Raw genomic sequence first — 14333 nt, 5'->3', positions numbered from 1 at the left:
TAAAGCCTAATGAGAGAGAGACATTTCAAATAGCTCTGAGTTCCCACAAGCTGAGTTTATGAAAAATGGAATCCCAACAGACTGCTATTAAATTGACTAGAAAATAAACTGCTTTTGGATTTTAAAATAGGTGCACTTAGTCAATATTAGGAAGTGTTTGCTTTGGCTTGGATTTCTCCTTATTCTTTAGTTAGTTTCATGTTCATACTCATACCTACCCTTATCTACCTACCTACCCCTACCTTTACCTACCCTTATCTACCTACCTCCCCCTACCTTTACCTACACCTACCTACCTACCTACCTACCTACCTACCTACCTACCCCTACCTTTACCTACCCTTACCTACCTACCTACCCCTACCTTTACCTACCCTTATCTACCTACCTACCCCTACCTTTACCTACCCTTACCTACCTACCTACCCCTACCTTTACCTACCTACCTACCCCTACCTTTACCTACCCTTATCTACCTACCTACCCCTACCTTTACCTACCCTTACCTACCTACTCACCTACCCTTACCTACCTACCTACCCTTACCTACCTACCTACCCCTACCTTTACCTACCCTTACCTACCTACCTACCTACCTACCCCTAGCCTTACCTACCCTTACCTACCTACCTACCCCTACCTTTACCTACCCTTACCTACCTACCTACCCCTACCCTTACCTACCTACCTACCTACCCCTACCTTTACCTACCCTTACCTACCTACCTACCTACCTACCTACCTACCTACCCCTACCTTTACCTACCCTTACCTACCTACCTACCCCTACCCTTACCTACCTACCTACCCCTACCTTTACCTACCTACCTACCCCTACCTTTACCTACCCTTACCTACCTACCTACCCCTACCCTTACCTACCCTTACCTACCTACCTACCCCTACCTTTACCTACCCTTACCTACCCTTACCTACCTACCTCCCCCTACCTTTACCTACCCTTATCTACCTACCCCTACCCTTACCTACCTACCCCTACCCTTACCTACCTACCTACCTACCTACCTACCTACCTACCTACCTACCTACCTACCTACCTACCTACCTATCTACCTACCTACCCTTACCTACCTACCTACCTACCTCTACCCTTACCTACCCTTACCTACCTACCTACCCCTACCCTTACCTACCTACCTACCCCTACCTTTACCTACCCTTATCTACCTACCTACCCCTACCCTTACCTACCTACCCCTACCCTTACCTACCTACCTACCTACCTACCTACCTACCTACCTACCTACCTACCTACCTACCTACCTACCTACCTACCTACCCTTACCTACCTACCTACCTACCTCTACCCTTACCTACCCTTACATACCTACCTACCCTTACCTACCTACCTACCCATACCCTTACCTACCCTTACCTACCTACCTACCCCTACCCTTACCTACCCTTACCTACCTACCCCTACCTTTACCTATCCTTATCTACCCTTACCTACCTACCCCTACCTTTACCTACCCTTATCTACCTACCTACCCCTACCTTTACCTACCCTTACCTACCTACCTACCCCTACCCTTACCTACCCTTATATACCTACCTACCCCTACCTTTACCTACCCTTACCTACCTACCCCTACCTTTACCTATCCTTATCTACCCTTACCTACCTACCCCTACCTTTACCTACCCTTATCTACCTACCTACCCCTACCTTTACCTACCCTTACCTACCTACCTACCCCTACCCTTACCTACCCTTATATACCTACCTATCCCTACCTTTACCTACCCTTACCTACCTACCCCTACCTTTACCTATCCTTATCTACCCTTACCTACCTACCTTTATCTACCTACCTACCCTTATCTACCTACCTACCTACCCTTACCTACCTACCTACCTACCTCCCCCTACCTTTACCTACCCTTATCTACCTACCTATCCCTACCTTTACCTACCCTTACCTACCTACCTACCCTTACCTACCTACCTACCCCAACCTTACCTACCCTTACCTACCTACCTACCCCAACCTTTACCTACCCTTACCTACCTACCCCTACCTTAACCTACCCTTATCTACCTACCTACCTACCCCTACCTTTACCTACCCTTACCTACCTACCTACCCCTACCTTTACCTACCCCTACCTACCCCTACCTTTACCTACCCTTACCTACCTCCCTACCTTTACCTACCCTTACCTACCTACCCCTACCTTTACCTACCTACCTACCTCCCTACCTTTACCTACCCTTACCTACCTACCTACCCCTACCTTTACCTACCCTTACCTACCTACCTATCTACCCTTACCTACCTACCTACCTACCCCTACCTTTACCTACCCTTACCTACCTACCTACCCCTACCTTTACCTACCCCTACCTACCTACCTACCCCAACCTTTACCTACCCTTATCTACCTACCTTTACCTACCCTTACCTACCTACCTACCTACCCCTACCTTTACCTACCCTTATCTACCTACCTACCCCTACCTTTACCTACCCTTACCTACCTACCTACCCCTAACTTTACCTACCTACCTACCTACCTACCTACCTACCTACCTACCTACCTACCTACCCTTACCTACCTACCTACCCCTACCTTTACCTACCCTTATCTACCTACCTACCCCTACCTTTACCTACCCTCACCTACCTTTACCTTCCCTTACCTACCTACCCTTACCTACCTCCCCCTACCTTTACCTACCCTCACCTACCTACCAACCCCTACCTTTACCTTCCCTTACCTACCTACCCTTACCTACCTACCCCTACCTTTACCTTCCCTTACCTACCTACCCCTACCTTTACCTTCCCTTACCTACCTACCCTTACCTACCTACCCCTACCTTTACCTTCCCTTACCTACCTACCCCTACCTTTACCTTCCCTTACCTACCTACCCCTACCTTTACCTACCCTTACCTACCTACCTACCCTTACCTTTACCTTCCTTTACCTACCTACCCTTACCTTTACCTTCCCTTACCTACCTACCTTTACCTTCCTTTACCTACCCTTACCTTTACCTTCCCTTACCTACCTACCCTTACCTACCTACCCCTACATTTACCTACCCTTACCTACCTACCCCTACATTTACCTACCCTTACCTACCTACCCTTACCTTTACCTTCCTTTACCTACACTTACCTACCTACCTTTACCTTCCTTTACCTTACCTACCTTTACCTTTACCTACCTACCTTTACCTACCCTTACCTACCTACCATCCCTACCTTTACCTTCCCTTACGTCCCTACCTACCCCTACCTACCCTTACCTACCTACCAATCCCTACCTTTACCTACCCTTACCTTTACCTACCTACCCCTTCCTTTACCTACCCTTACATACCTACCTACCTACCTACCTACCCTTACCTACCCTTTACCTACCTACCCCTACCTACCTACCTACCTATCCCTACCTTTACCTACCCACCCCTACCTTTACCTTCCCTTACCTTAACCTACCCTTACCTTTACCTACCCACTCCTACCTACCCCTACCAACCCCTACCCACTCCTACCTACCTACTAGAGTGCGACCGATTATGATTACTAGGTTGTAGTTATTATAGGAATTATGACGCGTCGACTATTTTTCTCTCTACCATTTTGTTATTTCATATACCTTTTGATTATTGGATGTTCTCCTAGGCAGCCTAATCTCAGGAATTGATAGGCTTGAAGTCATAAACAGCGCTGTGCTTCAAGCATTGCTAAGAGCTGCTGGCAAACACAGTAAAGTGCTGTTTGAATGAATGCTTACGAGCCTGCTGCTGCCTACCACCGCTCAATCAGACTGTTCTATCAAATATCAAATCATAGACTTAATTATAATATAATAAACACAGAAATACGGGCCTTAGGTCATTAATATGGTAGAATACGAAAACAAAACATTTATTCTTTCAAGAAAATACGGAACCGTTCCGTATTTTATCTAACGGGTGGCATCCCTAAGTCTAAATATTCCTGTTACATTGCACAACCTTCAATATTATGTCATTATTATGTACAATTCTGGCAAATTAATTAGGGTCTTTGTTAGGAATAAATGGTCTTCACACAGTTCACAGCGAGCCAGGCGGCCCAAACTGCTGCATATACCCTGACTCTGCTTGCACTGAACACAAGAGAAGTGACACAATTTCCCGGGTTAATATTGCCTACTAACATGAATTTCTTTTAACTAAATATGCAGGTTTAAAAAAAATATACTTGTATATTGATTTTGAGAAAGGCGTTGATGTTTATGGTTAGGTACATTGGTGCAACGATTGTGCTTTTTTCGCGAATGCGATTTTGTTAAGTCATCACCCGTTTTGGCGAAGTTAAAGTAGGCTATGATTCGATGATAAATTAACAGGCAACGCTTTTATTATATGCAACGCAGGACACGTTAGATAAACTAGTAATATCATCAACCATGTGTAGTTAACAGGTGATTATGTGAAGATTGTTTTTTTTATAAGATAAGTTTAATGCTAGCTAGCACCTTACCTTGGCTCCTTGCTGCACTCGCGTAACAGGTAGTCAGCCTGCCACGCAGTCTCCTCGTGGAGTGCAATGTAATTGGCCATAATCAGCGTCAAAAAAGGCAGATTACCGATTGTTGTGAGAATTTGAAATCGGCCCTAATTAATCGGCCATGCCGACCTCTACTACCTACCCCCATCCCTACCCACCCACCTACTACCCCCCCACCCCTACCATCCCCCCTACCACTACACACCTACCTACCTACCCACCCACACATCTACTACCCACCCCTACCTACTACCCCCCCACCCCTACCATCCCCCCTACCACTACACACCTACCTACCTACCCACCCACACATCTACTACCTACCCCTACCTACCTACCCACTTACCTACCTACCCCTACTCACCCACCTACCTACCGACCTAACCACCAACCCTACCTACCCCCCTTCCCTACCCCCCCTTCCCTGCCTACCTCTACCTCCCTACCTACCCACCCACCCCTACCTACCTACCAACCAACCAACCAACCTACCTACCCCTACCTACCCACTTACCTACCTACCCCTACCTACCCACTTACCTACCTACCCCTACTTACCCACCTACCTACCTACCGACCTAACCACCAACCCTACCTACCCACATACCTCCCCCCCCCCCTCCCCCCCCCACCTACGTATCAACCTAGTAGTTATTTCCTCTCTGAGTTCAGTTGCTGATTTATTGTCTGGCTGCTTAGCCACTGACTCTATCTGACTCTCTGTCCAGTTCATTGTTGAGCTTCTCCTTCGTTTTGCTGGTCCGTGTTTATTATAGGCACCAAGTGGGAGAAAACCAGACTGAAACAACCAGACTGAAACAACGAGGGACTACCTGCATTTTGTCCAATAAGAAATGTTCTTTTTAGGTTTCTGTTTTGTGATAATGTTAATGACCTGTTTTTATGCACCGGGTCCTCATCAGTGTCTCTCAATCCGCTGCTGATTGAAAGGCCAGGAGGACAATAGCAGCTCTATTTGCTAGGCTAGCGAGGCTCATTTCACCACCGTTATTATGAGCACAATATGAATAATATATTATTTCAAAGGAGCGCTTCAGTTTTCTATGATGGGTTCTTCCGTGTGGCGGTATTTGATGTTTTATAAGCTGCTGTTTTTTTGTTCTTTTAAATGAAAGGCAGGAAGAGAGACTGCACAGAATTATACTAGACACTACTGTTATGTTATGTTGTCTCGCCTGTCAGTTTACCATGACTGCTGTCTATATGATCCAGCTTTATACTAGACAATACTGTTATGTTATGTTGTCTATATGATCCAGCTTTATACTAGACAATACTGTTATGTTATGTTATATTGTCTATATGATCCAGCTTTATACTAGACAATACTGTTATGTTATGTTATGTTGTCTATATGATCCAGCTTTATACTAGACAATACTGTTATGTTATGTTATGTTGTCTATATGATCCAGCTTTATACTAGACAATACTGTTATGTTATGTTATGTTGTCTATATGATCCAGCTTTATACTAGACAATACTGTTATGTTATGTTATGTTGTCTATATGATCCAGCTTTATACTAGACAATACTGTTATGTTATGTTATGTTGTCTATATGATCCAGCTTTATACTAGACAATACTGTTATGTTATGTTATGTTGTCTATATGATCCAGCTTTATACTAGACAATACTGTTATGTTATGTTGTCTATATGATCCAGCTTTATACTAGACAATACTGTTATGTTATGTTGTCTATATGATCCAGCTTTATACTAGACAATACTGTTATGTTATGTTGTCTATATGATCCAGCTTTATACTAGACACTACTGTTATGTTATGTTGTCTATATGATCCAGCTTTATACTAGACAATACTGTTATGTTATGTTATGTTGTCTATATGATCCAGCTTTATACTAGACAATACTGTTATGTTATGTTGTCTATATGATCCAGCTTTATACTAGACAATACTGTTATGTTATGTTGTCTATATGATCCAGCTTTATACTAGACAATACTGTTATGTTATATTGTCTATATGATCCAGCTTTATACTAGACAATACTGTTATGTTATGTTATGTTGTCTATATGATCCAGCTTTATACTAGACAATACTGTTATGTTATGTTATGTTGTCTATATGATCCAGCTTTATACTAGACAATACTGTTATGTTATGTTATGTTGTCTATATGATCCAGCTTTATACTAGACAATACTGTTATGTTATGTTATGTTGTCTATATGATCCAGCTTTATACTAGACAATACTGTTATGTTATGTTATGTTGTCTATATGATCCAGCTTTATACTAGACAATACTGTTATGTTATGTTGTCTATATGATCCAGCTTTATACTAGACAATACTGTTATGTTATGTTATGTTGTCTATATGATCCAGCTTTATACTAGACAATACTGTTATGTTATGTTATGTTGTCTATATGATCCAGCTTTATACTAGACAATACTGTTATGTTATGTTGTCTATATGATCCAGCTTTATACTAGACAATACTGTTATGTTATGTTATGTTGTCTATATGATCCAGCTTTATACTAGACAATACTGTTATGTTATGTTGTCTATATGATCCAGCTTTATACTAGACAATACTGTTATGTTATGTTATATTGTCTATATGATCCAGCTTTATACTAGACAATACTGTTATGTTATGTTATATTGTCTATATGATCCAGCTTTATACTAGACAATACTGTTATGTTATGTTATATTGTCTATATGATCCAGCTTTATACTAGACAATACTGTTATGTTATATTGTCTATATGATCCAGCTTTATACTAGACAATACTGTTATGTTATGTTATGTTGTCTATATGATCCAGCTTTATACTAGACAATACTGTTATGTTATGTTGTCTATATGATCCAGCTTTATACTAGACAATACTGTTATGTTATGTTATATTGTCTATATGATCCAGCTTTATACTAGACAATACTGTTATGTTATGTTATGTTGTCTATATGATCCAGCTTTATACTAGACAATACTGTTATGTTATGTTGTCTATATGATCCAGCTTTATACTAGACAATACTGTTATGTTATGTTATGTTGTCTATATGATCCAGCTTTATACTAGACAATACTGTTATGTTATGTTATGTTGTCTATATGATCCAGCTTTATACTAGACAATACTGTTATGTTATGTTGTCTATATGATCCAGCTTTATACTAGACAATACTGTTATGTTATGTTGTCTATATGATCCAGCTTTATACTAGACAATACTGTTATGTTATGTTATGTTGTCTATATGATCCAGCTTTATACTAGACAATAATGTTATGTTATGTTGTCTATATGATCCAGCTTTATACTAGACAATAATGTTATGTTATGTTGTCTATATGATCCAGCTTTATACTAGACAATACTGTTATGTTATGTTATATTGTCTATATGATCCAGCTTTATACTAGACAATACTGTTATGTTATGTTGTCTATATGATCCAGCTTTATACTAGACAATACTGTTATGTTATGTTGTCTCTACTGTCAGTTTACCACGACTGCTGTCTATATGATCCAGCTTTATAAACACACATGGCAAATTCGTACATTCAACTACATTTTGTGGAGCTGGCAATCAAATCGAATTGAACCGGATTGAATGTAATTGACTTTGGATTGAACTGGATTGAATGTAATTGACTTTGAATTGAATGTAATTGATTTTGGATTGAATGTAATTGATTTTGGATTGAATGTAATTGACTTTGAATTGAATCTAATTGACTTTGGATTGAACTGGGTTGAATGTAATTGACTTTGTATTGAACTGGGTTGAACTGGATTTCAGGTAATTGTCTTTGAATTGAACTGGATGGAATGTAATTGACTTTGAATTGAACTGAAGTGATTGTTTTCTCTCCCTCCTCCCCAGATTGAAGAAGGCCATGATTGGTTTTGAACACATGTTTGAGGAGGTTCCCATCGTGATCAAGAACTCCCATCTGATCAACGTTCTGATGTGGGAACTGGAGGAGAAGTGTACTGTGGCCGACAAACACGAACTGCTCAACCTCTCCAGCAGGTATGTGGCTTGGTGCTGGGGCTGTCTATCCTAGTGCCCTAGAAGGTAGGGGCTGTCTATCCTAGTGCCCTAGAAGGTAGGGGCTGTCTATCCTAGTGCCCTAGAAGGTAGGGGCTAGGGGCTGTCTATCCTAGTGCCCTAGAAGGTAGGGGCTAGGGGCTGTCTATCCTAGTGCCCTAGAAGGTAGGGGCTGTCTATCCTAGTGCCCTAGAAGGTAGGGGCTGTCTATCCTAGTGCCCTAGAAGGTAGGGGCTGTCTATCCTAGTGCCCTAGAAGGTAGGGGCTAGGGGCTGTCTATCCTAGTGCCCTAGAAGGTAGGGGCTGTCTATCCTAGTGCCCTAGAAGGTAGGGGCTAGGGGCTGTCTATCCTAGTGCCCTAGAAGTTAGGGGCTAGGGGCTGTCTATCCTAGTTCCCTAGAAGGTAGGGGCTAGGGGCTGTCTATCCTAGTGCCCTAGAAGGTAGGGGCTGTCTATCCTAGTGCCCTAGAAGGTAGGGGCTGTCTATCCTAGTGCCCTAGAAGGTAGGGGCTGTCTATCCTAGTGCCCTAGAAGGTAGGGGCTAGGGGCTGTCTATTCTAGTGCCCTAGAAGGTAGGGGCTAGGGGCTGTCTATCCTAGTGCCCTAGAAGGTAGGGGCTAGGGGCTGTCTATCCTAGTGCCCTAGAAGGTAGGGGCTAGGGGCTGTCTATCCTAGTGCCCTAGAAGGTAGGGGCTAGGGGCTGTCTATCCTAGTGCCCTAGAAGGTAGGGGCTAGGGGCTGTCTATCCTAGTGCCCTAGAAGGTAGGGGCTAGGGGCTGTCTATCCTAGTGCCCTAGAAGGTAGGGGCTAGGGGCTGTCTATCCTAGTGCCCTAGAACGTAGGGGCTAGGGGCTGTCTATCCTAGTGCCCTAGAAGGTAGGGGCTAGGGGCTGTCTATCCTAGTGCCCTAGAAGGTAGGGGTTAGGGGTTGATGTGGGAGCTAGTAGCCTACTGGGACTACTGCTCAGCCTCTCCAGTTAGTGTGTGTGTAGGGGTTCGTGTGTAGGGGTTCGTGTGTAGGGGTTCGTGTGTAGTGGTTAGTGTGTCTGGGGGTTAGTGTGTCTGGGGGTTAGTGTGTCTGGGGGTTACTAAGCCATTTCCCCTCACTACTCTCTCTCTAACTGTGATAATGGAGATTGCTCTGAGGCGCTTTGATCCATTTAGAGCGGTGTACATCCCAAATGGCACCCTATTCCCTATATAGATGGCACCCTATTCCCTATATAGATGGCACCCGATTCCCTATATAGATGGCACCCTATTCCCTATATAAATGGCACCCTATTCCCTATATAGATGGCACCCTATTCCCTATATAGATGGCACCCTATTCCCTATATAGATGGCACCCTATTCCCTATATAGATGGCACCCTATTCCCTACATAGATGGCACCCGATTCCCTATATAGATGGCACCCTATTCCCTATATAGATGGCACCCTATTCCCTATATAGATGGCACCCTATTCCCTATATAGGGAATAGGGTGCCATTTGGAATGAATCCTAGGTATTGACTTCATTATTGATATCCAACGGATTAACAGTGGTCCCTCATTAAACATGCAGAAGACTGAGTGAGTTATGAACTGCTGGTCTTCCTGACAGACATTAAATTCTCTGACCACAGCTCTGGTGGTCATTCCTGCAGTCAGCATACCAATTGCACATTCCCTCAACTTGAGACGTGTGTGTCATTGTGTTGTGTGACAAAACTGCACCTTTTTAATATTTCAGTGTGGCCTTTAATTGTCCCCAGCACAAGGGGCACCTGTGTAATGATAATGCTGTTTAATCAGGTTCTTGATATGCTGCACCTGTCAGGTGAATGGATTATCTTGGCAAAGGAGAAATGCTCACTAACAGGAATGTAAACATATTTGTGCACAATTTGAGAGATGTTTTTTGTGTGTATGGAACATTTCTGGGATCTTTTATTTCAGTTCATGAAACATGGGACCAACACTTTGCATGTTGCATTTATATTTGTGTTCATTATAGTTACTCCACAATGCTAACCGAAATGACAGCTAACAATTTTTCCAAAACATGTATCCTGTTTGCAACAAGGCACTAAAGTAATACTGCAAAAAATTTGGCAATGCAAGTAGACTTTTGGTCCTGAATACAAAGTGTTATGTTTGGGGCAAATACAACACATTACTGAGTACCACTCTACGTATTTTCTAGCATAGTGATGGCTGCATCATGTTATGGGTATGCTTGTAATCGCTAAGGACTAGGGAGTTTTTCAGGATAAAAACAACTTAATGAAGCTAAGCACAGGTGAAAACCTGGTTCTGCTTTCCACCAGACAGTAGGAGATTAATTCACATTTCAGCAGGACATTAACCTAAAACACAAGACCAAAACTACACTAGAGTTGAATACCGAAACTACTGTGAATATTCCTGAGATGCCGAGTTACAGTTTAGACTTAAATCTACTTGAAAATCTATGGCAATGATCAACAACCAATTTGACAGAGCTTGAATCATTAACAAAAATAATAGTGGTGTTTTACACACTCCAGGTGTGGAAAGCTTTTAGAGACATCCCAGAAAGACTCTCCGCTGTAATCACTGCCTAAAGTGCTTTTACAAAGTATTGCCGTGTGTGTGTGTGTGTGTGTGTGTGTGTGTGTGTGTGTGTGTGTGTGTGTGTGTGTGTGTGTGTGTGTGAATACTTATATAAATTAAATATTTCATTTTCCAAAAACACGTTTTCACTTTTTCATTATGGGGGTATTGTGTGAAGATGGGTGACATTTTGTTTTAAATAAATGGAATCCATTTTGAATTCAGGCTGTAGCGCAACAAAATGTAGAATAAGTCAACGGTATGAATAGTTCCCCTGTGGGGCCCTGCTGTGGATTCTAGCCATGAAATGTCTGGCACGGCCAAATCGTTTTCTGAAGTTGTCAGATTGCCTCGTGCGATGCTTCGTCCTTCTGTCCGTGTGGACAGAGATGCTTCATATCTTAACAGGTAATAGATTTGATGTAATTTCCACTGTGTCGTTTTCACATTGGCCACATTTGTCATTGTCATATTCTGAGAACAATGTTTTGTTCCTTCTAAAACCAGGTCACTCTTAACAGTCATCATGACATGTCCTTGCCATTATTTATACCATATTATATCTCATTCCTGTTGGCATGTAGGCCTGTTAGAAGAGAGGATCTCTTGTGTTCTATTAGTCCATAGTGTTGTGGTATTAGTCCATGGTGTTGTGGTATTAGTCCATGGTGTTGTGGTATTAGTCCATGGTGTTGTGGTATTAGTCCATGGTGTTGTAGTATTAGTCCATGGTGTTGTGGTATTAGTCCATGGTGTTGTGGTATTAGTCCATGGTGTTGTGGTATTAGTCCATGGTGTTGTGGTATTAGTCCATGGTGTTGTAGTATTAGTCCATAGTGTTGTGGTATTAGTCCATAGTGTTGTGGTGTTAGTCCATAGTGTTGTGGTATTAGTCCATAGTGTTGTGGTATTAGTCCATGGTGTTGTGGTATTAGTCCATAGTGTTGATCCCTTAGTAGTGTTGTGGTATTAGTCCATGGTGTTGTGGTATTAGTCCATGGTGTTGTGGTATTAGTCCATGGTGTTGTGGTATTAGTCCATGGTGTTGTGGTATTAGTCCATAGTGTTGTGGTATTAGTCCATGGTGTTGTGGTATTAGTCCATGGTGTTGTGGTATTAGTCCATAGTGTTGTGGTATTAGTCCATGGTGTTGTGGTATTAGTCCATGGTGTTGTGGTGTTAGTCCATGGTGTTGTGGTATTAGTCCATAGTGTTGTGGTATTAGTCCATAGTGTTGTGGTATTAGTCCATGGTGTTGGTCCCTTAGTAGTGTTGTGGTATTAGTCCATGGTGTTGTGGTATTAGTCCATGGTGTTGTGGTATTAGTCCATGGTGTTGTGGTATTAGTCCATAGTGTTGTGGTATTAGTCCATAGTGTTGTGGTATTAGTCCATGGTGTTGGTCCCTTAGTAGTGTTGTGGTATTAGTCCATGGTGTTGTGGTATTAGTCCATGGTGTTGTGGTATTAGTCCATGGTGTTGTGGTATTAGTCCATGGTGTTGTGGTATTAGTCCATGGTGTTGATCCCTTAGTAGTGTTGTGGTATTAGTCCATGGTGTTGTGGTATTAGTCCATGGTGTTGTGGTATTAGTCCATGGTGTTGTGGTATTAGTCCATGGTGTTGTGGTATTAGTCCATGGTGTTGTGGTATTAGTCCATGGTGTTGTGGTATTAGTCCATGGTGTTGTGGTATTAGTCCATGGTGTTGTGGTATTAGTCCATGGTGTTGATCCCTTAGTAGTGTTGTGGTATTAGTCCATGGTGTTGTGGTATTAGTCCATGGTGTTGTGGTATTAGTCCATAGTGTTGATCCCTTAGTAGTGTTGTGGTATTAGTCCATAGTGTTGTGGTATTAGTCCATGGTGTTGTGGTATTAGTCCATAGTGTTGTGGTATTAGTCCATAGTGTTGTGGTATTAGTCCATGGTGTTGTGGTATTAGTCCATGGTGTTGTGGTATTAGTCCATGGTGTTGTGGTATTAGTCCATGGTGTTGTGGTATTAGTCCATGGTGTTGTGGTATTAGTCCATGGTGTTGTGGTATTAGTCCATGGTGTTGTGGTTTTAGTCCATGGTGTTGTGGTATTAGTCCGTGGTGTTGTGGTATTAGTCCGTGGTGTTGTGGTATTAGTCCGTGGTGTTGTGGTATTAGTCCGTGGTGTTGTGGTATTAGTCCGTGGTGTTGTGGTATTAGTCCGTGGTGTTGTGGTATTAGTCCGTGGTGTTGTGGTATTAGTCCGTGGTGTTGTGGTATTAGTCCGTGGTGTTGTGGTATTAGTCCGTGGTGTTGTGGTATTAGTCCATAGTGTTGATACCTTAGTAGTGTTGTGGTATTAGTCCATGGTGTTGTGGTATTAGTCCATGGTGTTGTGGTATTAGTCCATGGTGTTGTGGTATTAGTCCATAGTGTTGTGGTATTAGTCCATGGTGTTGTGGTATTAGTCCATAGTGTTGTGGTATTAGTCCATGGTGTTGTGGTATTAGTCCATGGTGTTGTGGTATTAGTCCATGGTGTTGTGGTATTAGTCCATGGTGTTGTGGTATTAGTCCATGGTGTTGTGGTATTAGTCCATAGTGTTGTGGTATTAGTCCATGGTGTTGGTCCCTTAGTAGTGTTGTGGTATTAGTCCATGGTGTTGTGGTATTAGTCCATGGTGTTGTGGTATTAGTCCATAGTGTTGTGGTATTAGTCCATGGTGTTGGTCCCTTAGTAGTGTTGTGGTATTAGTCCATGGTGTTGTGGTATTAGTCCATGGTGTTGTGGTATTAGTCCATGGTGTTGTGGTATTAGTCAATGGTGTTGTGGTATTAGGCCAGCATCCCGGAATCGCCTCTTCACTGTTGACATTGAGGCTGGTGTTTTGCGGCTACTATTTAATGAAGCTGCTAGTTGATGACTTTTGAGGCGTCGGTTTCACAAACTAGACACTCTAATGTACTTGTCCTCTTGTTCAGTTGTGCGCCGGTGCCTCCCACTCCTCTTTCTATTCTGGTTAGAGACAGTTTGCGCTGTTCTGTGAAGGGAGTAGTACACAGCGTTGTACGAGATCTTCAGTTTCTTGGCAATTTCTCGAAATTTCTCAAAACAACAATAGACTGACGAGTTTCAGAAGAAAGGTCTTTGTTTCTGGACATTTTGAGCCTGTAA

The 14333-nt window shown here is 42.5% G+C and overlaps 1 protein-coding gene across 1 annotated transcript in view; it reads left to right on the top strand.

Moving 5' to 3' along the window:
• Positions 1 to 14333, top strand: part of LOC100196680 (eukaryotic translation initiation factor 3 subunit H-like) — a 91490-nt gene that overhangs the window by 66655 nt on the left and 10502 nt on the right. Inside the window, exon 5 of the mRNA XM_082975997.1 lies at positions 8440 to 8589. Coding sequence (XP_082832123.1) covers positions 8440 to 8589 — 150 coding nt within the window. The remainder of the gene's footprint in view (positions 1 to 8439; positions 8590 to 14333) is intronic.

The sequence above is a fragment of the Salmo salar genome, chromosome 05 (assembly GCF_965601325.2).
Source record: "Salmo salar chromosome 05, fSalSal1, whole genome shotgun sequence".
Lineage (NCBI taxonomy): Eukaryota > Metazoa > Chordata > Actinopteri > Salmoniformes > Salmonidae > Salmo > Salmo salar.
The sequence above is the reverse complement of the archived record's forward strand: the minus strand, read 5'-3'. Positions and strand labels throughout refer to the sequence as shown.